A 26,363-nucleotide genomic window follows, 5' to 3' on the forward strand; every position below is an offset into this window, starting at 1 on the left:
ATATATATATTTACCCCAAAATAAAATAAATTTAAAAAAATAAAAAATAAATAAAAAAAAAAACATTGGCAGTAGAATGGATTTACTGAAGAGCTCAGTGACCTTTAACGTGGCACCGTCATAGGATACCACCTTTACAACAAGTCAGTTTGTCAAACTTCTGCCCTACTAGAGCTGCCCCGGTCAACTGTAAGTGCTGTTGTTGTGAAGTGGAAACGTCTAGGAGCAACAATGACTCAGCCACGACGTGGTAGGCCACACAAGCTCACAGAATGTGACCGCCGAGTGCTGAAGCGCGTAGCATGTAAAGATTGTCTGTCCACGGTTGCAACACTCATGACAGAGTTCCAAACTGCCTCTGAAAGCAACGTCAGCACAAGAACTGTTCGGTTTCCATGGCCGTGCAGCCGCACACAAGCCTAAGATCACCATGCTCAATGCCAAGCGTCGGCTGGAGTGGTGATAAGCTCGCCACCATTGGACTCTGGAGCAGTGGAAGCGTGTTCTCTGTCGTGATGAATCAAGCTTCACCATCTGGCAATCCAACGGCCGAATCTGAGTTTGGTGGATGCCAGGAGAACGCTACCTGCCCAAATACATAGTGCCAACTGTAAAGTTTGGTGGAGGAGGAATAATGGTGTGGGGCTGTTTTTCATGGTTCAGGCTAGACCCCTTAGCTCCAGGGAAGGGAAACCTTAACGCTACAGCATACAATGACATTTTGGCCTGCACAGAGCCCTGACCTCAACCCCACCGAACACCTTTGGGATGAATTGGAACGCTGACTGCACTAGTATGTGGACACCCCAACATCAGTGCCCGACCTCACTAATGCTCTTGTGGCTGAATGGAAGGAAGCAAGTCCCCGCAGCAATATTCCAACATATAGTGGAAAGCCTTCCCCGACGAGTAGAGGCTGTTATAGCTGCAAAGGGTGTACAAACTCTATACTAATGCCCATGATTTTGGAATAAGATGATCGACAAGGTGTCCACATATATATTTATAGGCATTCCGAGTGGTGTATTTCAACGCATAAGGCTAACTACATTACACAGAGCCACAATCCAAGTCAGACCATAACCTCTTTTTCTCCTCCTTCCCTCCTGCAGTGCCTTGTCCTCCCACCCACGTCTCCAGCTGGGTGGACTGTGGCAGTAACACAGCCTCCCTCTCCTGGGATGCCAGCCCCAACGCCATCTCCTACACTGGCAGTGCGGTGGGCACAGATGGGCACAGAGTGAGCTGTGGCGCTGCCACCCCAGGGTGCCAGATGGTTGGGCTGCACTGTGGTCAGGAGTATGTCTTCACTGTGTCTGCCTCTGATGGTAGCTGTGAGAGTCCCGAGAGTAACACGTTCACACAGGAGACAGGTGAGAGAGACAGAGACAGCGTCTTCTTCTGTTCAGTTAGAGATGATATTACAGACCATCTTTTCTTCCTCTACTATCTAATACTACTACTTACTACTATAACTACTACCGCTATTACTGCTAAAACTACTGGTACTACTACTACTTACTACTATAATTACTATTACTACTGCTAGTCTTTCAACTTCCTCTCACATTCCCCTTTGCTACAGTACTAAACATTCAAAAGTGATTTTATATTCCATTTGATCTGAATGAGTATTCTTCCTCTCCCTGTCAGCCCCCTGTGCCCCCCAGAGTGTAGTGAACAGTCTGTTCTGCAGGACAAACACTCTGAGCGTCAGCTGGGCCCCTGCAGCTATCGCCCTGAACAACAGCGTCACCGCCATGGCTGGTGATGGTACTGCACTCTCCTGCACAACAGAGGGCTGCACCTGCGAGCTAGACGGGCTACAGTGTGGACAACAATACACTGTTGCCGTGACAGCCACCAGCAGCAACTGTACCGGAACTACCAGCGCACCACAGACAGTCCAGACAGGTGTGTTATCTGTCTATCATTGCAGATGGAGAGTCTTATCATAGGTATTTAAAGATAGAGCAGTTGTACTGTACTGCATACTGTTATTACACAGAACTCACACTTTCTGTTCTCTCTCTCTCTCTCTCTCCTCTCTTCTCCCTCTCTTCTCCCTACTCTTCGCCCTCTCAGTGCCATGTGTTCCCTCCAGTGTGCATGGGGTTGTGGACTGTGCCTCTAACACCCTGCAGGCCTCTTGGGATGCCACGGATGGGGCTCACGCTTACATTTCCACAGTGACTGGGCCAGACAGTTACACCTCGACGTGCTCTACCGCCAACCTGACCTGTTTCTTCACCGGCCTGGAGTGTGCCAAGGAGTACAGCGTCAGCGTGGTCGCCAAAGACGACCAGTGCAACAGCTCTGTCAGCGTTGACGTCTCAGTGGCAACAGGTAAGCTCAGAGAAGATAATATAATAATCCATGTCTTACATTGTATTAATGTTACATTGATGTACAAAATCCCTCTCTGACCCTGTTGCACAGTATCCTACAAATTGGTCCTTCGAGTTGGATATGAACAAGCAACCTATAGGCCAGGGATCATCAACTAGATTCAGCCACGGCCTGATGTTTTGTTGAGCGGATGGTCGGGGTCTGGAACATAATTGCAAATAATTAGACAGCAAATTTATTGCAAGAAGCCCAAACAGATATGTCTGACTAAAACATAATAATTTCAAAACTTTCTGACATTTGTATACAATCATGTTTCTCTCTATTATGTGTGGGAATACTTGGGAACAGATTTCTTAAATTAAAATCACTTGGAGTTGATTTCCTGGTGTTTTTAGTCTATTATGTCCAACAACAACAAAAAATTGCTAATAAAAACACATTTGGTCCACGGCCCGCCAGTTGGGGTACCCTGCTATAGGCTTTGACTAGGCTTATTCCCCAAAACATGTGTAAACATACTGTGAGCACATTATCAGGTCATGTGACCAGTAAGAAAAAACTATGAAAATGTATGAACTCACTACTGTAAGTCGCTCTGGATAAGAGTGTCTGCTAAATGACTAAAATGTAAAATGTTATTATGTTCTCTGACCCTGTCTGTGACCCCCTCCCAAGCCCCATGTGACCCAGAAAACGTGGCTTCCCTGCTGCAGTGCAGCTCAGGCGTGGTGACGGTGTCCTGGGAGGCCAGTGCTGGAGCCACCGGATACACTGCCACGGCACAGGAGGACGGAGAGACACACTTTACTTCCTGCAGCACCACAGGCACTTCCTGTGACCTCACCCAGCTGGAGTGTGGAGAGGTTTACACCATGACAGTTGTGGCCAGGGACGGAATCTGCAACAGCACATTGCTGGCAACAACCACCATTGAGACAGGTAAAGGAGGGAGAAAGATAGTATGTGCGATGGAGAGAGTGTGGCAGACATAAATATTGAGATGACAATAGAACCAAAGAGAGATAGATAAGGAAACAGTATGTATCTCTGTGATATATAATTTGATCTAACACAGAGAGAGGAGTTTGATATAATAGACAGAGACACTAGTCCATCTCCAGTCCCTAACCTGTCCTCTGCTCTTCTCCGCCTGCTCCAGTCCCCTGTCCACCCACCATCAAGGACCACTCCCTGGATTGTGCCTCAAACCAGGCCTACATCTCCTGGGTTGAAGATGACGATGCTGTGGGCTTCCTCATCAATGCCAGCTCTGCCATGGGTCACACCCCCTTCTGCAGCTCCACCAACACCTCCTGTCTCCTTGACGACCTGCTCTGCGGACAGACCTATACTGTGCATGCCATCGCCCAGGGAGACCAGTGCAACAGTGAGCCCAGCGAGTCGTTTGAGATCGTCACAGGTGTGTTTTTAGACTAGAGCTGTGTGTGATTGACGTGGGATTCATTTGCTGTTATTATTATTATAAGACCTAGCTGGTCCACTAACGGCCCACTGCTGAAAAAGACCCACTGGCCCCACTCATGTTGTTGTGACCATCTATCTCTTTTTGACTGATCAAGTGTATTTGTGTGTGTTTTTCCACAGCCCCTTGCACCCCAGCCAACGTCCGGTCCCAGTACGAGTGTGGTACGAGTATAGCTCTGCTGAGCTGGGACGAGACTCTGGGGCGTGATAGCTTCATCGCCCGTGTAGAGTCTGGTGACCACAGTGACTCCTGCAGTACGACTGAGACCCAATGCTCTTTGACCACGCTCATGTGTGGTCATCTCTACAATGTGACCGTGGATGCTCTGGCCGGACACTGCAACAGCAGCCAGTCAGCTGCCACACAGATACAGACAGGTAAGGGGATAATGGTCCTCAGTGTAGTCAATATCAGATACATACTCTGTTATATTTACATATACATGATATATGTACAGTAACAGTTTATTACTTTAACATTGTCTCCCTTCCTACCCTCCCTTCAGCTCGCTGTGCCCCGCAGAATGTCAGTGCCAGTCTGCTGTGTAGAAACAACACCGTGGCTGTGACCTGGCTGGCCAGCTCTGGTGCCGTGGGCTACAATGTGACCGCCCTTGGTCGCGACGGCGACGCCAAAACCTGCACCACAGACGACACCCGCTGTGATGTGCCGAACATGCACTGCGCTCAGACCTATGAAATCACTATCACCCCCTTCTCTGAGACGTGTAAAGGCTTTCAGAGCACTGCCTTCACCTTCATTGCAGGTATGGAAAACAAATACAGGTCAGGGAAGCTACTGTGGTGGCATCTTTCTGCTTTACCAAATGAGGAGAGTTACAAACTACACACCAGTCAGAGTTCTACTTAAACTACATCTTTAATAAGCTTTAAGCTTTAGCCTTTGACTTTCAACAATTCACCATCTATAATGAACCATTGAGAGTGACTACAGAAAAAATACAAAGATCTTTTATAGCCAAGATACACCCCTCTCAACTTACATGACAAACCACAGATCTTAAGAACAGTTCACAAAGGTTAAGATTTGTATGAAAGATATCTATAAAACATAGCAGACAGTTACTGCTTTGTCAACAGTTCTCATTGTAAATACCAGTGTCTGGCCCCCTCCTACTCCAAACTGGAACCTGTCTCACCCTGGTACGGTATAGCACAAAAACATTACCTTTGCTATTTAGACTTCATTACCCAAAGACATCGTAAATCTCCTCTGTCAGTGCTATCTCATAGAGGCCCATCCTCAGTGGAACACACACAATACTCTATTCGTTGAATGTAACAACTATTATAATGTAATATAAGCATTATAACATCATCTTACAAGCATTATAACATCATCTTGCAATTTTCCACGACATCTCCCCCATTTTGAGAATATTCTCAACTTAAAAGAAAATTACAAGATTTAAGAGAGCCTTCATTTACATAGAAAATACATATATTCTACATAAACCAAAAATCACAAAACAATAACTCATTGCATGGGGTTCCTGCACATGACCAGCTTCATTCCAAGAAACTAAGCACTGTCTCTTATTTCAATCCTCAACACATTTTCTAAGCACTCTAGCATGTTATCTGTGAAGGTTATGATACAGTCACCTGCACGAACCCACGAAGAAAAACAAAAAATACATACAGTTTATGAGATTCAAAGCTATATTTTCCATAGAAAGTGAAAAGCACATGTTTAATGCATAATGCAGTGCATGCAACAATGGAGTTTAATAAAATAATCTTTAGTTATCTATCACTCCAATGGATCAGCATAGTATGTTGGAAATGACTATTTCCATTCCAGAAACTAAAATGAGCATATCTTGTTGTACAAATCCAGGAAATGACTCATAGTTCAAATAAAATGTATCCCCTTGCCTAATGTGCCTAATGAACATGACCCAAGACAAGCATCATGATTCCACTATTTATAAGGCAATGCCTATAGATCAAATAGATTAGTATCATTTTCACTCTCCAAATCAGAGTTCACCCTCTCCATTCACCATGGCATGCTTATAATAGTTTCAACATCTTTAGTTCATAACAACAATCCTTCAGTTTTAAAAAACATTACATTTCCAAATAAAATCTTAATTAGAACCCAGTTAATTATCCAACCAAAATTTAGAATGACATTGCAGTGATTCAAATTGGTCTTATCTGTAACGATCGTCGTCATATTCCTCCTCCTCGGATGAGGAGGAGCATGGATCAGACCAACACGCAGCGAGGTATGTGGACATAATGATTTATTAGACAAAAACGACGAAACACGAAATAACACTTTAGAAATACAAAATAACAAAACAAACTAAACAGACCTAAACTTACGAACTTACATGAAACGAAGAACACACGAACAGGAACAGACAAGCCGAAACAGTCCCGTGTGATAACATGTACTGACACGGAAGACAACCACCCACAACAAACAATGTGAAACAACCTACCTTAATATGACTCTCAATTAGAGGAAACGCCAAACACCTGCCTCTAATTGAGAGCCATACCAGGCAACCCATTAACCCAACATAGAAAACACATAACATAGACTACCCACCCAAAACTCACGCCCTGACCAATTAAACACATACCAAACAACAGAAAACAGGACAGGAACGTGACAGAACCCCCCCCCCCCTCAAGGTGCGAACTCCGGGCGCACCCCTACAACTCAAGGGGAGGGTCTGGGTGGGCATCTGTCCGCGGTGGCGGCTCCGGCGGTGGACGAGGACACCACTCCACCACTGTCTTTGTCCCTCTCCTTCGCGTCCTTTGAGTGGCGACCCTCGCCCCCGACCATGGTCCAGGAACCCTCACTAAGGCCCCTCCTACATAGAGGAGACAGCTCAGGACAGAGAGGTAGCTCAGGACAGAGAGGTAGTTCCGGACAGAGAGGTAGCTCCGGACAGAGAGGTAGCTCCGGACAGAGAGGTAGCTTAGGACAGAGGGACAACTCTGTACTAATGGCAGCTCCGGACTGAGTGGCAGCTCCGGACTGGGTGGCAGCTCCGGACTGGGTGGCAGCTCCGGACTGAGTGGCAGCTCCGGACTGGGTGGCAGCTCATGACTGGAGGGCAGCTCATGACTGGAGGGCAGCTCATGACTGGAGGGCAGCTCATGACTGGAGAGCAGCTCATGACTGGAGGGCAGCTCATGACTGGAGGGCAGCTCATGACTGGAGGGCAGCTCATGACTGAAGGGCAGCTCATGACTGTAGGGCAGCTCATGACTGTAGGGCAGCTCTGGCAGCTCCTGACTGGCTGGCGGTTCTGGCAGCTCCTGACTGGCTGGCGGTTCTGGCAGCTCCTGACTGGCTGGCGGCTCTGGCAGCTCCTGACTGGCTGGCGGCTCTGGCAGCTCCTGACTGGCTGGCGGAACTGGCAGCTCCTGACTGGCTGGCGGATCTGGCAGCTCCTGACTGGCTGGCGGCTCTGGCAGCTTCTGACTGGATGGCGGCTCTGGCAGCTCCTGACTGGCTGGCGGCTCTGGCGGCTCCTGACTGACGGACGGCTCTAGCGGCTCCTGACTGACGGACGGCTCTAATGGCTCGGGACAGACGGGCGGCTCAGAAGGCGCTGGGCAGACGGATGGCTCAGAAAGCGCTGGGCAGACGGATGGCTCAGACGGCGCTGGGCAGACGGATGGCTCAGACGGCGCTGGGCAGACAGATGGCTCAGACGGCACTGGGCAGACAGATGGCTCAGACGGCGCTGGGCAGACAGATGGCTCAGACGGCGCTGGGCAGACAGATGGCTCAGACGGCGCTGGGCAGACAGATGGCTCAGACGGCGCTGGGCAGACAGATGGCTCAGACGGCGCTGGGCAGACAGATGGCTCAGACGGCGCTGGGCAGACAGATGGCTCAGACGGTGCTGGGCAGATGAGCAGTGCAGGCGGCGTTGGGCAGACGTACAGTGCAGGCGGCGTTGGGCAGACAGCCGACTCTGACCTGCTGAGGCGCACAGTAGGCCTGGTGCGTGGTGCCGGAACTGGTGGTACCGGACTGGAGACACGCACCTCAAGGCTAGTGCGGGGAGCAGGAGCAGGGCACACTGGACTCTCGATGTGCACTATAGGACTGGTGCGTGGTACCGGAACTGGAGGTACCGGGCTGAGGGCACGCACCTCAGGGCGAGTGCGGGGAGAAGGAACAGTGCGTACAGGGCTCTGGAGACGCACAGGAGGCTTGATGCATGGTGCCGAAACTGGAGGCATTGAGCTTGAGACACGCACCACAGGGAGAGTGCGTGGAGGAGGAACAGGGCTCTGGAGACGCACTGGAAGCCTGGTGCGTGGTGTAGGCACTGGTGGTACTGAGCTGGGGCGGGAAGGTGGCGCCGGATATACCGGACCGTGCAGGCGTACTGGCTCCTTTGAGCACTGAGCCTGCCCAACCTTACCTGGTTGCATGCTCCCCGTAGCCCGTCCAATGCGGGGAGGTGGAATAACCCGCACTGGGCTGTGTTGGCGAACCGGGGACACCATGCGTAAGGCTGGTGCCATGTACACCGGCCCGAGGAGACGTACTGGAGGCCAGATATGTTGAGCCAGCTTCATGGCACTTGGCTCAATGCTCACTCTAGCCCGGCTAGTGCGGGGAGGTGGAATAACCCGCACCGGGCTATGAACACGTACAGGAGACACCATGCGCTCTACTGCGTAACACGGTGGCTGCCCGTACTCTCGCTCTCCACGGTAAGCCCGGGAAGTTGGCGCAGGTCTCCTACCTGACTTCGCCACACTACCCTTTAGGCCCCCCCCCAAGAAATGTTTGGGTTGTACTTGCGGGCTTCCAGCCTTGCTTCCGTGCTGCCTCCTCATATCGTCGCCTCTCCGCTTTAGATGCCTCCAGCTCCGCCTTGGGACGGCGACACTCCTCTGGCTCTGCCAAGGGTCCTTCTCCGTCCAGAATCTCTTCCCATGTCCAATCCTCCTTGACCCACTGCTGCTGTCGTTGCTGTCCGTTAACCCGCTGCTTGATCTGGGTTTGGTGGGTGGTTCTGTAACGATCGTCGTCATATTCCTCCTCCTCGGATGAGGAGGAGCATGGATCAGACCAACACGCAGCGAGGTATGTGGACATAATGATTTATTAGACAAAAACGACAAAACACGAAATAACACTTTAGAAAAACAAAATAACAAAACAAACTAAACAGACCTAAACTTACGAACTTACATGAAACGAAGAACACACGAACAGGAACAGACAAGCCGAAACAGTCCCGTGTGGTAACATGTACTGACACGGAAGACAACCACCCACAACAAACAATGTGAAACAACCTACCTTAATATGACTCTCAATTAGAGGAAACGCCAAACACCTGCCTCTAATTGAGAGCCATACCAGGCAACCCATTAACCCAACATAGAAAACACATAACATAGACTACCCACCCAAAACTCACGCCCTGACCAATTAAACACATACCAAACAACAGAAAACAGGTCAGGAACGTGACATTATCACTCAAAGTTGAAAAAAAAACGGAATTTAACACACATTGACATTGGCAGAATGTACATATATAATAACATCCAGTATAATTATCCCATAATTCTACTATTAACTTTTTTATCACGATTATAATACAGATCAGTATCTCAATGAATTCTTAATCTAAATTACTATAATTTTACGTGGTGTAGACCTCTACAATCAACCTGATACCACAAAAGTAAAAAAAAAAATTTGGCACAGTTGACCAACCCCCTCCTTCAGGCACTGATTCTTCTGGCGTCCTTTTCGTTCTTCTTCAGATAACTTTACAGTTCAAAGTGGATGTCCCATGATAATGTCCCAATTTCAATGTCTCACATTTACCATTATGTCTTGTCCATTCGTCAACCAGTATACCAGCAACATAAGAAAAGTTTAGAACAGATCTCTCTCCAAGTGGACTCCTCTCACACTCCTGAGAGAAACATGAGAGAAAAGCAGTTGATAGCTTAGATCGGATATTGTACACCGATTTCTGGCTCGGCTCCCTTCTCTCGGTAGAAGTGGTTCGGAAGGGCCTTATTCAACGCCTTTGTCACTCTTCTTCAGTCAGTTAGAGGGGGTTTTGAGGTACACACACTGTTCGGTCAAATGATCTCTTCCATGCATTAAGATACCGTCTGATGTCACTTTTCATGATAACCTCGAAAGAACAGATCAGAACAACAGTTTAGTTCAGTTCATTAACTACATGATAAATTATTACTTTTACCAATTATTCTTAATACAAATGTCTATACATATTTCAAAGAGAATAACAACACATTCTATTGAAACTATTATTTCAAATTGGCTTATACTCCCAATCACACTGTCAACTCCATCGTAGAGCCAAAGGATCAGGAAGTTAGACCTATAACCCCTCGGGAATAGAACAGAACAAACACAACAATACACTCCTTCACATATCACTCAAGGTGTATATAAACTTCAATCCAAAACCTCAAAGAACTGAATCCTCCCCCATTTTTAACACAGAACTCTCTCCATGAGAGTAATGTATAAAACAAAACTACTACTGGTACAAAAGATAAAACAATATGTCAAATAACCTAATCAAATTAAAATCACTACTCTGAAAAACTCCACAAAGAAATTATTTTACCCATATGGTCATAGGAAAATAGAATTAAACAGCATACCCTTAGTTAAAAGCAATGTTAAGAAATATAAACTCAATCATATTTATCAATTACAGAAATTACTTTGAAATCAGTATTACAAATTACCTTAAATTAATTATCCAAATGGCTTTCCAATGAGGGTTATCAAGCCACAACGGAAAGTCATGATAAAGGTCATAGGTCATACAAACCCTTCAAAGAAGTGTTTCTTACTATATTAGACAAATAAAAAAATTGTCAAACATTTCCTACATGTTGTATCCCAGGTTCCCAGAACATGCCTTTATCAAAAGAATTCACGTGTTTAATTAAAACTCAGAAAATAAAAACGTATAAAAATTCCATGTGCGTGTGTGCACCTTTAAGATACCTTGGCACTAAAACAAATGGAAAACTCACCAAACCCAAAGAAAAAATAAATAAAAATCAAACATAGTTTTTTAAAAACACCAACAAATAGTCATAACAAATGTGTTGTGTGTGTATTTGCAAACCTAAAGGTAAAAACACACAACTTCCAGGCCCTTTTCAAATAGGTAGTTTACGGCCTCAATCTCACTCACTCTCCCCAAGATTATAGTCCCAGGAAACATTTCAAAGAGAGACAATGTCACCCCCATTTTCCCAGAAAAAACACAAAACACTTCTTTAGCATTCATTATACTACACTGATTCAGAAACCCAAAAGTGAACTATAAACAAAACCTAATAATAATGATAATTCCACTGTACTTCAAATCATGAATCATTAGTTTTAATCTACATCAATGTATATGTATGCTTAATTGAACATACGCTACCCTTAGATACAATTATCCTGATATCATTACAATCTAAATGTAATTATTTTTTCCCTTTGTCGCAAATGTAGTACATTTCTCAGCGTAAGGAATCAGTGATATTTAATCCCAGGCATTTAATAAAATGTTGTTTGAGACGTGTTCTCCCATGGCTCCTTTAACATACATAATTAAGTAAAATCAACACAGTAAACAAATAAACAAACCCATAACCCTTTTCCAGCAATCTAATAATTTCAACCTGTTGATATAAATTTAGAAAAAGTATCCTGATTTTTAACAAATCTAAAATCTTTCAAAAATTTACACTGTCTCATCAGCTTAAAAATCAAAACTAACTTTTTTCCACTCATATCTACAATGTTTGCATTCTCCAAAGGTCAATACTGTTCAGCTCGTACATTAATGATCTTCCTTCTGTCTGTACAGGGTCTGAAGTTCCAATGTATGCAGATGATACAGTGATAAATTCATGCAAATAACAAACAACAAGCTACACAAGAACTCACTACTGTAATGGTTCAGATGACAAAATTGCTCAGAGACTCATGTTTGCACAGTCTGCATGTTCCTCACAAAGAAAACAACTGATGCCCCTGAGACAGATGTCTATGTATCAGGGGAAAAGCTCCAGGTGGTATCTGATGCTACTGAGACAGATGTCTATGTATTACATTTACATTTAAGTCATTTAGCAGACGCTCTTATCCAGAGCGACTTACAAATTGGAAAGTTCATACATATTCATCCTGGTCCCCCCATGGGAATTGAACCCTGGTCCCCCCGTGGGAATTGAACCCACAACCCTGGCGTTGCAAGCGCCATGCTCTACCAACTGAGCCACACGGGACCACATGTATCAGGGGAAGAGCTCCAGGTGGTATCTGATGCCCCTGAGACAGATGTCTATGTATCAGGGGAAAAGCTCCAGGTGGTATCTGATGCCCTTGAGACAGATGTCTATGTATCAGGGGAAAAGCTCCAGGTGGTATCTGATGCCCTGAGACAGATGTCTATGTATCAGGGGAAAAGCTCCAGGTGGTATCTGATCCACTGAGACAGATGTCTATGTATCAGGGGAAAAGCTCCAGGTGGTATCTGATGCCCTGAGACAGATGTCTATGTATCAGGGGAAAAGCTCCAGGTGGTATCTGATGCCCCTGAGACAGATGTCTATGTATCAGGGGAAAAGCTCCAGGTGGTATCTGATCCACTGAGACAGATGTCTATGTATCAGGGGAAAAGCTCCAGGTGGTATCTGATCCCCTGAGACAGATGTCTATGTATCAGGGGAAAAGCTCCAGGTGGTATCTGATGCCCCTGAGACAGATGTCTATGTATCAGGGGAAAAGCTCCAGGTGGTATCTGATGCCCCTGAGACAGATGTCTATGTATCAGGGGAAAAGCTCCAGGTGGTATCTGATGGCCCTGAGACAAAGGTCTATGTATCAGGGGAAAAGCTCCAGGTGGTATCTGATGCCCCTGAGACAGAGGTCTATGTATCAGGGGAAAAGCTCCAGGTCGTATCTGATGCCCTGAGACAGATGTCTATGTATCAGGGGAAAAGCTCCAGGTGGTATCTGATGCCCCTGAGACAGATGTCTATGTATCAGGGGAAAAGCTCCAGGTGGTATCTGATGCTACTGAGACAGATGTCTATGTATCAGGGGAAAAGCTCCAGGTGGTATCTGATGCTACTGAGACAGATGTCTATGTATCAGGGGAAAAGCTCCAGGTGGTATCTGATGCCCCTGAGACAGATGTCTATGTATCAGGGGAAAAGCTCCAGGTGGTATCTGATGCCCCTGAGACAGATGTCTATGTATCAGGGGAAAAGCTCCAGGTGGTATCTGATGCCCCTGAGACAGAGGTCTATGTATCAGGGGAAAAGCTCCAGGTGGTATCTGATGCCCCTGAGACAGAGGTCTATGTATCAGGGGAAAAACTCCAGGTGGTATCTGATGCCCCTGAGACAGATGTCTATGTATCAGGGGAAAAGCTCCAGGTGGTATCTGATGCCCCTGAGACAGATGTCTATGTATCAGGGGAAAAGCTCCAGGTGGTATCTGATGCCCCTGAGACAGAGGTCTATGTATCGGGGGAAAAGCTCCAGGTGGTATCTGATGCCCCTGAGACAGATGTCTATGTATCAGGGGAAAAGCTCCAGGTGGTATCTGATGCCCTGAGACAGATGTCTATGTATCAGGGGAAAAGCTCCAGGTTGTATCTGATGCCCTGAGACAGATGTCTATGTATCAGGGGAAAAGCTCCAGGTGGTATCTGATGCTACTGAGACAGATGTCTATGTATCAGGGGAAATGCTCCAGGTTGTTTCCGATGATAAGTACCACGGCATCATACTTGATTCCAACCTCTCTTTTAAAAAGCAAATGGGGAAAAAAGTAACTCAAATAACCAAATTCAACCTAGCTAATTTCCAAAACATATGAAATTGTTTTGACTACAGAGGTAACGAAACTATACTTAAAATCTATGATACTCCCCCACTTAACATACTACCTTACTAGTTTGGCCCAAGCTTGCTGTTCAACATTAAAACTCATTCAGTCTGTCTGCAAACAGGCTCTCAAAGTACTTGACAGGAAACCCAATAGCTATAGAAAGCATAAGCTCCTGAGTTGGAAAAAATCTTATGCAATACACTGAAGCCTATCTTGTATTCAAGATTCTAAATGTCCAGGCTCCCCCTCTACTCAGTACTTTTGTTAAGCAGAAAACCCAAACCTTATGGCAGCAGATCCACAAGATCTGCCATGAGAGATGACTGTATAGTTCCCTTAAGGAAAAGCACTTTTAGTCAATCTTCTTTCAGTGTGAGAGCTTCCCATGTCTGGAATACCCTGCCATTAGACACACACAACTGTGATTAATGTGCACTGTCCCTGTAAAAATAAAAATTACTCAAACTGCAATCCACTTTAATGACCTGACATTGTTCCACATAATGGAAACAGATTATGTTACAGTACATGAACTTCCTGCTCAAATTCACTGGTGTTACTTAAACAATCAAACCAAGAATCAATAATCATCAGAATACATAATCACAAAATGTTTCCTTATTCACACCTGAATCACTTTCAGCCCAACTCTCCTATTTTTTTTTACCAGTGGGCAAAAATATAACCCCTACTCAAACAACGTTCTGCTTTACCTCTATGGTAAGATTAAAACCAAACTTTACAACTTTCTCTTTCTTTTTCGGCTTCACACTTATGAAATGTCCAAGACTTTAAAAATAACATGTACAGCTCCAAATTTATTCATTAGATTTAGGTAACTGTCTCTTTCTTGATTCAATGATTTAAATACGACTCCTATTCCTCTCAATATGTTATTTCAGCAGACCATTTAGGCAACAGACAATGTATCACATCAAACAAATTTGAACCAAACAAGCTATTAAAACGTTCAATTTATATCTTAAACAAACACTAGCGACCGTATCTTTCCAGTCAAAACATACCAAATAGTTTAATTTAAAATCAGGTTTTAGTAAGTGCATTGGCCGGGAACCAAACTCGGGCCTCTCGCTTGGAAGGCGAGAATTCTACCACTGCACCAGCAATGCTATTTGAATGACTAAGACTCCCCGCAAATAAACCCACTTTACAATTATCTGTATGTAACAGATGTTTTATGTACTCTCCATGCGTTGTGTTTTCTCATAATAAATCACTTCGGCCAGTGGTCCCAGTTGAGCATAATTTATTTCTGTTGTTAAATGGGAAACAGCACGTTAGTTGTGCAGGGCTTAACAGTGTTGATGGCTGTCGATGGCAAAATCTGTAGCATGAAGACAACTGTGTTAGCCGTGGCTAATGTGACCATGACATCGGTGTATGCTAGCTAACACAATTATTTACAGCAATCATATGCCAAAGCACATCCCAGAAAGCCCCTTAATCCCTAACAGGTACCATATACCCACACATGTATAAAATCAGTAACGTACAGCAAACTTGTACACATTGTAAAATAGAAAATAGAAAACAGTATTCAGAACGTGACCTACCCCTTGCATCACATTTTCATACTGGGAAGACCTGACGTTCACGATCTCCCCCTATCTGCAAGCGGGGCCAATCACAACACCCCTTATTGTCATCAGAGTTGAACTAACCAATAAGAATGCTTGAACATCAAATACACATTTCTTTAGAGGCAAGTGGAAACATAACCAACCCTGTTACATGTAGTCGTAAAATCAGGCACGTACTACTGAGAAAATTCCCCGAAAATAGCCCTAATTTAAAGGTCCAAGCGTTACTCCGACGATGATTCTCCCATGCCAAATGAATAGATCAGCAGTCGAAGAGTAAAATCGACATTCATAGACTAGGAAACAGATCTTGTGCCTTTTAATGAAAGTAGATTATGTTTTCTCATGCAACGTATTTCAATTACTTTACTACATCACATTAATCACGCAATGATAATTAGTTTGATGGATACACTAGGCTTTGTACGACATTATAAATTGCGTTGAGATTCCACCTTAATTCGCTCTAACTTTATGGAAAACGGTTTATTCAATAAATCCCGCAACTCCTCTCATACTGGGAAGAAAAAATAAAACAGTTTCAGACCTTATGGGCAGTTTTATTTCAAATGTTGTACCCAGACGGAGATAATCCAATAAGCATTTATAGTTACATCGTTAGGGTAAGAACCAAAAGTGGACACACTCTAATCAGTTTCTAGACCACAATTTCCCAGATTTTGTAGACAGTTTAATAGTGCTTAAAACCTCATCTTTATCAAATTATCCATTAAAGATACCAACTCAAAACCTACATACGTCTACGAATGGGTGGTTTAAATTGTATCTAATTATATTCTCAGCATCACTTTCATCGTTATCACTAGTAATCGATTATACACACATACAATTTATCATGTTTTCATATATTCACAGAATCCATATAAAACTTAAGAAATTCTTAGGTACTCACACAGAACTTTAAAGATCACCCACACAGGATTGGTCAGATGTTCACACAGAACTGGTCAGATGTTCACACAGAACATCAGAACATAATTAAAAGGTTACCCACACAGAGTCAACCTACCGCGCTCACACAGAACGCTCCTATAAAGATTACCTAGTGATCCCATAACAAAATACTCACACAGAGTAACCCAGGGCATACCTGGTTAGCACATTTAAAATAATTGGAATTCACCACCTCTGAGGGTCACTTAGACAGTCACACAGACACTTTCAAAACGAGGCCCTTCTTCCAATAGGGCTTCACCAAGTACCGTGTTTCACACAGAACACACAGTCACCCTGGCCCCTCACCCCCACAGACCGCACCAATCCCCACTATGACCAATTCAGTGTCAGGACGGCTCTAGGTCGCCCGCAACCGACCAATAGCAGAGTATCTTTGAGTCTGCAAACTTTCAGATTACTCTCCTCTGACTCGGCCCTGCTTACGCCTCCAAGGTGCCCTCCTCACAAAAGAATACACACTCAGAGCCTACGTAACAGGCTTTTCTAAAAACTCAACTTCAAGTGTGGTTCGCTCACCTCTTTCTTAAAAAAAAAACCATGTTCGAGATGTGGTATCCACTTGGCTCGCTGCCTCTCAGATCAAAGGTGGGTCCATCTGCTTCGTTCCCGAAGTGTGGTTTCCCTGAGATCCCAAGTTTGAGGGATCCCTTGTGCATGATTTGCCCAGATCGTCGGGAGAGGTCACCGAGTGAAGATTCACATCCCATCCCCATCGCCAAATGTGGTGGCATCTTTCTGCTTTACCAAATGAGGAGAGTTACAAACTACACACCAGTCAGAGTTCTACTTAAACTACATCTTTAATAAGCTTTAAGCTTTAGCCTTTGACTTTCAACAATTCACTATCTATAATGAACCATTGAGAGTGACTACAGAAAAATACAAAGATCTTTTATAGCCAAGATACACCCCTCTCAACTTACATGACGAACCACAGATCTTAGGAACAGTTCACGAAGGTTAAGATTTGTATGAAAGATATCTATAAAACATAGCAGACAGTTACTGCTGTGTCAACAGTTCTCATTGTAAAGACCAGTGTCTGGCCCCTCCTACTCCAAACTGGAACCCGTCTCACCCTGGTACGGTATAGCACGAAAACATTACCTTTACAATCTGGAATGCTATTTAGGCTTCATTACCCAAAGACATCGTAAATCTACTCTGTCAGTGCTATCTCATAGAGGCCCATCCTCAGTGGAACACACACAATACTCTATTCTGTCGAATGTAACAACTATTATAATGTAATACAAGCATTATAACATCATCTTACAAGCATTATAACATTATCTTGCAATTTTCCACGACACTACTTAAAGACATTTACATTCTTAAGAGTGCTCCATTGGCTGCTTTAACTCTTAAAACCCCTGTCTCAACAACTGTCCTTAACAACAAATCCCTCCCCCCTTCTCTCTCCCTCTACCCCCCCCTCTCTCTCTCCCCCCCACCTAGGTCCCTGTCCCCCCACCGAGGTCCAGACCTCTCTGCAGTGCGAGAGTAATGTGGGTTCCGTGTCCTGGGTAGCCGCCCCCACCTCCAAGATGTACACTGCAACAGCGACCGACCAGGACGGCCACGCCCACACCTGCATCACCAATGGGACGGCGGGCTGCTCCTTCAGCGACCTGAAATGCGGCGAGACCTATAACGTCTCAGTGGTAACCATGGAGAGGGGATGCCAGAGCGAGCCCAGCGCACCAGTCACCCTCAAAGCATGTGAGAGGAGATAACAAATCCCTATACTAATGATTGTATTCATTAACATTAACTTAACAATAACGATCTGATAACTGTATATCTCAGTTGAAGTTTTCAACAAATCTTGAGATTGAATGCATTTTGCAAAGTAATGCTAATTATTGGGTGGGTTGGATATGTGTGCAATTTCAAAACCAAAAAGCTAACACTCTTTCCCTCTTCCTGTTTCTCTCTTTCCCTCCCTCTCTCAGCCATCTGTCCTCCTACCAGCCTGGCTGGAGTGACGGACTGTGGCACCAACGACCTGACTATCACCTGGGACCAGAACTCAGAGACCGGTGTCACCTATTTCCTGTATTCCCAGAAAGAGGGCGGAGCCAACACCAGCTACTCCACTGTAGACACGTCCTATGTAATCTCAGGGCTGCAGTGTGGAGAACACTACAGCTTCAGGGTCACGGCCAAGGACTCTGTCTGCACCAGCAGCCTAAGCTCAACCATGGAGATGGACACAGGTACCAACCACAGGCAGGGTCTCTTTCCTACCTATTCTCAGATTATCACATTAAAACAATGAGACTCTTCATCTACTTTTTTTATACAGTGTGTCACTCAAAGCCACTTAATACTGTGAATGTGTATAACAGGCATACAGTTGCTACTTACTTAGACCTTTTACCATTTTCTCCTGGAGCATAGGCCATTGACAACAGTTCCACCCTTGTATAATCTATAAAGAACTTGTCTTGTACTGATTCACAAGGTCCTTCCTTGTTCTGAAACTGATTTCCTGTCTGGTTCCCGCCCACAGCTCCTTGCCCGCCCACCAACCTAACTGCCCAAGCAAACTGTAGCACCAATGGTGGCACCATCACCTGGGACTTGAGTGCAGGAGGTGTCACCTACACCGCCACGGTAACCGGTACCACCCACAGCCTCACAGCCTTCTGTACTTCCAACGCCACTTCCTGTTCTGTGAAGCTGGACTGCGGACATCCTTACTCAGCCTCCGTGGTTGCCTCCACTGGGACCTGCAACAGTACCATGGACACCATCCAGTTCGACTCAGGTAGTTGACCGACCGACCAACCGACCGACCGACCGAACCGACCGACCGACAGGAATTGAAGAGAATCGAATGGAATCTAACATTTATTATAATTATAAACTACAGGTGATATGTTCAATTAGTGAGCAGATGAAATGTGATAAAGCTATTTCTATCCTTCAGTGTCGCCCATTAGATGACCATACTGTTACTCGACCTTGTTTTGATTCAGTATAGATAATGCACCATGTTACAGTAGCGTCAGTCTCACAGTTATGTCTCTCCCTCATCTCTCTCTGTCCCCCTCCACAGCCCCCTGTCTACCTGGCAATGTAGCAGCAGCCCTGGACTGCAGTGCCAACACATTTGCAGTGCAGTGGTCAGAGAGTGAGGGGCACCGCAACTCCTACACAGCCCTGGCCATCGGCAGTGACGGGTCAAATCTCAGCTGTGGCACCAGCTCTACAACCTGCACCATCAACAGCCTGGCCTGTGGCATCACATACAGCATTGCTGTCAGCACCGCCAACGTCAACTGTGCCACTATCGAGGGATCAGACTACCGTATCCAGTCAGGTAAGGCTCTGGTTCAGAGTCAGACAACCACCCGTCTTACTGTACACCTCAACTGCCTGGACCCAAGATCAGTCGATCAATCAATCCAAATTCTCATGGAGTTCTGGGATTCATAAATTTTCCCTAAACACTCATAAAGTTAATGTCTTTTAGTTCCTGTATGTATACTCTTTTTTCTCCCCTCCTGTCCTCTCCATCTTTACATTCCTCTCTCCATCCTTCCTGTCCTCTCACCATCCTTCCATCCCTCTCTCCATCCTTCCTGTCCTCTCACCATCCTTCCATCCCTCTCTCCATCCTTCCATCCCTCTCACCATCCTTCCATTCTTTTCTCCATCCTTCCATCCCTCTCTCCTCTCCCCTCAGCTCCCTGTAAACCAGAAAGCCCTGCGGTGAGCCTGGAGTGCAGTACTAACGTAGCCGAGGTGACGTGGGACAACGCTGGACCTGACCAAATCCACATGGTGTCAGCGGTGGACTGGCAGGGAGTGAAGAGCTCCTGTAACAGCACTGGCTCCAACTGCACCTTCAGCTCTCTGAGCTGTGGACAGGCCTATACAGTCACTGTACAGGGCCTCACTGACACCTGCAAGAGCAAACTCAGCACCAGCATGAACCTGCTCACAGGTGACACACAGACAGATATGGTAGAGAGAAACTTTACTATGGAACGCCATTTATTGGGGTCCTATCATGTCTATAAATAAATGTGTCAAATACTTACAGTAGTGTAGTGACTCCAGGTGTAGTGAACTCTAGATTTGTATAAGAAAACATGCTTCATTTTGTATAGCATATTGTGTAAGCAGCATGTAGGCTACTCTCCTTGGATGTCACAGTGTAATCTTAGTTAAGTAGGGTATGGAGCCATCTCTGGTTTCCCAGTCATTTGTCACACCTCTTTAATCCTCATAGCCATGGACTCAATGGCCACACAATGAAAGTGTGCTCAGAAGAATATAATTTATAGAATGGGTTTCTACATTCAAGTCAATAGGTCTGTGACGGGTGGATGGGTAGAATTCTATCTCACTGTATCAGTATTAAAATCCAACACACACCCTGATCCAACACTCACCTCTCTGTCCCCGTAAGTGTTTATATTAACAGATGTTAATTAAATATAATAGTGTTAGAATCTTTAAATCCCAACACACATGCACCCTCCTGATCCAACACATCCCTGTGTCCCCTTCCAGCCCCCTGCGTCCCCACTCACTTGACAGCCGATGTGGACTGTGAAGCCGGCATCACGTCTGTAACCTGGGACTCAGCCCGCGGTGCCACCGGCTACACAGTCCATGCAGAAGGCAGCGGTGGGCACAATGCCACCTGTACCAGCTCAGACACCAACTGTGCTTTCCTTGATCTGGTGTGTGGACAGGACTACACTATGGTGGTGCTGGCTAACCACGACAGCTGTGTCAGCCTGGCCAGTGAGTCCATCACCACTACCACTTGTAAGTACGCCAGCACACCGGTAACCTTGAAAAACGATCTCGATCTCTCAGATCAACCAACCAAGAATCTTTTATCAGACAGTTATGAAGCCTCATTCACTGTAATTCACTAATATATTTTGTGAACGTTAACCCAATGCTTAACTAAGCCCATCTAGTCAACTTCTCTTTCTCTTCCCCCTCTCACCTCTCTCCAAAACATATACACACCAACGTGTTTCTCTCTCTTCTCTCCCTCCAGTACCCTGCCGCCACACTGGCCTGCAGGCCTACCTGGACTGCAGTACCAACACAGCTCAGATCTCCTGGACGTCTGGTAACGGCACTCTGAGCTACAAAGCCTTGGCCGAGGGCTTTGACATCAAACACCAGCTCACCTGCTCCAGCCCCGGCTCCGGCTGCAATATCAGCAAGCTGCAGTGTGGAGAGAGGTACAGGGTCAGCGTCAGGGGAGAGGGGCGCACCTGCCCCAGCCCCGCCCGCGACTGGGTCGTAGTCAACACAGGTAAAATACAGTCCTACCATCATACAATCATTCCTACCATCAAACATCTACACACACCTACAGTACCAGTCAAACATCTACACACACCTACAGTACCAGTCAAACATCGACACACACCTACAGTACCAAGTCAAACATCTACACACACACCTACAGTACCAGTCAAACATCTACACACACCTACAGTACCAGTCAAACATCTACACACACCTACAGTACCAGTCAAACATCTACACACACACCTACAGTACCAGTCAAACATCTACACACACCTACAATACCAAGTCAAACATCTACACACACCTACAGTACCAAGTCAAACATCTACACACACACCTACATAACCAGTCGAACATCTACACACACCTACATAACCAGTCGAACATCTACACACACCTACAGTACCAAGTCAAACATCTACACACACCTACAGTACCAGTCAAACATATACACACACCTACATAACCAGTCAAACATCTACACACACCTACAGTACCAAGTTAAACATCTACACACATCTACAGTACCAGTCAAACATCAACACACACCTACAGTACCAAGTCAAACATCTACACACACCTACAGTACCAGTCAAACATATACACACACCTACATAACCAGTCAAACATCTACACACACCTACAGTACCAAGTTAAACATCTACACACACCTACATAACCAGTCGAACATCTACACACACCTACAGTACCAAGTTAAACATCTACACACACCTACAGTACCAGTTAAACATCTACACACACCTACATAACAAGGCAAACATCTACACACACCTACAGTACCAAGTCAAACATCTACACACACCTACAGTACCAAGTCAAACATCTACACACACACCTACAATACCAAGTCAAACATCTGCACACACCTACAGTACCAAGTTAAACATCTACACACACCTACAGTACCAGTTAAACATCTACACACACACCTACAATACCAAGTCGAACATCTACACACACCTACAGTACCAAGTTAAACATCTACACACACACCTACAGTACCAAGTTAAACATCTACACACACACCTACAGTACCAGTCAAACATACACACACACCTACAGTACCAGTCAAACATACACACACACCTACAGTACCAGTCAAACATACACACACACCTACAATACCAAGTTAAACATCTACACACATCTACAGTACCAGTCAAACATCAACACACACCTACATAACCAGTCAAACATCTACACACACCTACAAAACAAGTCAAACATCTACACACACCTACATAACCAGTCAAACATCTACACACACCTACAGTACCAGTCAAACATCTACACACACCTACAGTACCAGTCAAACATCTACACACACACCTACATAACCAGTCAAACATCTACACACACCTACATAACCAGTCAAACATCTACACACACCTACATAACCAGTCAAACATCTACACACACCTACATAACCAGTCGAACATCTACACACACCTACAGTACCAGTCAAACATCTACACACACCTACAGTACCAAGTTAAACATCTACACACACACCTACATAACCAGTCAAACATCTACACACACCTACATAACCAGTCGAACATCTACACACACCTACAGTACCAAGTTAAACATCTACACACACACCTACATAACCAGTCAAACATCTACACACACACCTACATAACCAGTCAAACATCTACACACACCTACATAACCAGTCAAACATCTACACACACCTACAGTACCAAGTTAAACATCTACACACACACCTACATAACCAGTCAAACATCTACACACACACCTACATAACCAGTCAAACATCTACACACACCTACATAACCAGTCAAACATCTACACACACCTACAGTACCAAGTTAAACATCTACACACACCTACATAACCAGTCAAACATCTACACACACCTACATAACCAGTCAAACATCTACACACACCTACAGTACCAAGTTAAACATCTACACACACCTACATAACCAGTCAAACATCTACACACACCTACATAACCAGTCGAACATCTACACACACCTACAGTACCAGTTAAACATCTACACACACACCTACATAACCAGTCAAACATCTACACACACCTACATAACCAGTCGAACATCTACACACACCTACAGTACCAGTTAAACATCTACACACACACCTACATAACCAGTCAAACATCTACACACACCTACATAACCAGTCGAACATCTACACACACCTACAGTACCAGTCAAACATCTACACACACCTACAGTACCAAGTTAAACATCTACACACACCTACATAACAAGTCAAACATCTACACACACCTACAGTACCAGTCAAACATCTACACACACCTACAGTACCAAGTCAAACATCTACACACACCTACAGTACCAGTTAAACATCTACACACACACCTACATAACCAGTCGAACATCTACACACACCTACATAACCAGTCGAACATCTACACACACCTACAGTACCAGTCAAACATCTACACACACCTACAGTACCAAGTTAAACATCTACACACACCTACATAACCAGTCAAACATCTACACACACCTACATAACCAGTCGAACATCTACACACACCTACAGTACCAGTCAAACATCTACACACATCTACAGTACCAAGTTAAACATCTACACACACCTACATAACCAGTCAAACATCTACACACACCTATATACCCAGTCAAACATCTACACACACCTACATAACCAGTCAAACATCTACACACACCTACAGTACCAAGTTAAACATCTACACACACCTACATAACCAGTCAAACATCTACACACACCTACAGTACCAGTCAAACATACACACACACCTACAGTACCAGTCAAACATACACACACACCTACAATACCAAGTCAAACATCTACACACATCTACAGTACCAGTCAAACATACACACACACCTACAGTACCAGTCAAACATACACACACACCTACAATACCAAGTCAAACATCTACACACACACCTACAGTACCAGTCAAACATCTACACACACCTACAGTACCAAGTCAAACATCTACACACACCTACAGTACCAGTCAAACATACACACACACCTACAGTACCAGTCAAACATACACACACACCTACAGTACCAGTCAAACATACACACACACCTACAATACCAAGTCAAACATCTACACACATCTACAGTACCAGTCAAACATCTACACACATCTACAGTACCAGTCAAACATCTACACACACCTACAGTACCAAGTTAAACATCTACACACACCTACAATACCAAGTCAAACATCTACACACACCTACAATACCAAGTCAAACATCTACACACACCTACAGTACCAAGTCAAACATCTACACACACCTACAGTACCAGTCAAACATCTACACACACCTACAGTACCAGTCAAACATCTACACACACACCTACAGTACCAGTCAAACATCTACACACACCTACAGTACCAGTCAAACATCTACACACACCTACATAACCAGTCAAACATCTACACACACCTACAGTACCAAGTCAAACATCTACACACACCTACAGTACCAAGTCAAACATATACACACACCTACAATGACACCTGTATTTAAGCCACAGAGTTCTAATCCCTTAATATTATTGTTGGATCTAATTTTAACAGCTAACATTTCGAAGGCAATAATAAATAGATATGCCGATAGTGGACAACCTTGTTTAACTCCTCTAGACAGTTTAAAACTTTCTGAGATGTAGCCATTATTTACTATTTTTACACCTAGGTGTTACTATGCATAACTTTAACCCATTTTATAAGAGATTCCCCAAAATGTAAATATTCTAGGCATTTATATATAAACTCCAGTCGTATTTTATCAAAAGCCATTTCAAAATCAGCTATGAAAACCAGGCCTGGTGTCCCCGATATTTCATAGTATTCTATTGTTTCCAGTACTTGTGTCACGTCCTGACCATAGTTCTTATGTGTTTTGCTTGTTTTAGTGTTGGTCAGGATGTGAGCTGGGTGGGCATTCTATGTTGTGTGTCTAGTTTGTCTGTTTCTGTGTTCGGCCTAATATGGTTCTCAATCAGAGGCAGCTGTCAATCGTTGTCCCTGATTGAGAATCATATATAGGTGACTTGTTTTGTGTTGGGGATTTGTGGGTGGTTGTTTCCTGTCTCTGTGTTTTCTCTGCACCAGATAGCGCTGTTTCGGTTTGCCACATTTATTATTTTGTATTTGTTAAGTGTTCACGTTTATCGTTCGTATTAAACATGTTGAGCACTGGCTACGCTGCGGGTTGGTCCGATCCTTGCTACACTCTCTCTTCTCGTGAAGAGAGGGAAGGCTGCCGTTACAACTTGTCTTATATTATCTTCAATGTATCATCCATGTAAAACACCTGTCTGATTAGGATGAAAAATATCTGACAATACCTTTTTAATTCTATGCGCCAAGCATTTCCTTAGGATTTTTGCATCACAACACTGTAGTGTAAGAGGTATCCAATTGTTTTAATGGACTGGATCTTTATATATACCACTTGGGTCCTGTTTCAGTAATAATGATATCAAACCTTCTTGTTGCGTGTCTGATAATCTACCATTTATATAGAAGTAGTTAAAACATGATAATAATGGTCCTGTGAGTATATCAAAAAAAAGTTTGAGCCTGTAATCGAACCCACACATGATGATGCTCCAGATACTCAACTAGTCTAAAGAAGGCCAGTTTTATTGCTTCTTTAATTAGCACAACACTTTTCAGCTGTGCTAACATA

General features: G+C 44.6%; 1 protein-coding gene across 1 annotated transcript in view; it reads left to right on the forward strand.

Annotated features, from left to right (window-relative positions):
* Positions 1-231: 231 nt before the first annotated feature.
* LOC129869321 (uncharacterized) overlaps positions 232-26,363 on the forward strand; it is a 50,638-nt gene continuing 24,506 nt past the window's right edge. Inside the window, exons 1-15 of the mRNA XM_055943664.1 lie at positions 232-250; positions 1,113-1,373; positions 1,654-1,914; positions 2,086-2,346; positions 3,028-3,291; positions 3,512-3,772; positions 3,958-4,215; positions 4,344-4,604; positions 17,791-18,054; positions 18,288-18,551; positions 18,848-19,105; positions 19,397-19,660; positions 20,027-20,287; positions 20,860-21,096; positions 21,362-21,625. Coding sequence (XP_055799639.1) covers positions 232-250; positions 1,113-1,373; positions 1,654-1,914; positions 2,086-2,346; positions 3,028-3,291; positions 3,512-3,772; positions 3,958-4,215; positions 4,344-4,604; positions 17,791-18,054; positions 18,288-18,551; positions 18,848-19,105; positions 19,397-19,660; positions 20,027-20,287; positions 20,860-21,096; positions 21,362-21,625 — 3,658 coding nt within the window. The remainder of the gene's footprint in view (positions 251-1,112; positions 1,374-1,653; positions 1,915-2,085; positions 2,347-3,027; positions 3,292-3,511; positions 3,773-3,957; positions 4,216-4,343; positions 4,605-17,790; positions 18,055-18,287; positions 18,552-18,847; positions 19,106-19,396; positions 19,661-20,026; positions 20,288-20,859; positions 21,097-21,361; positions 21,626-26,363) is intronic.

The sequence above is a fragment of the Salvelinus fontinalis genome, chromosome 14, assembly GCF_029448725.1.
Source record: "Salvelinus fontinalis isolate EN_2023a chromosome 14, ASM2944872v1, whole genome shotgun sequence".
Taxonomy (NCBI): domain Eukaryota; kingdom Metazoa; phylum Chordata; class Actinopteri; order Salmoniformes; family Salmonidae; genus Salvelinus; species Salvelinus fontinalis.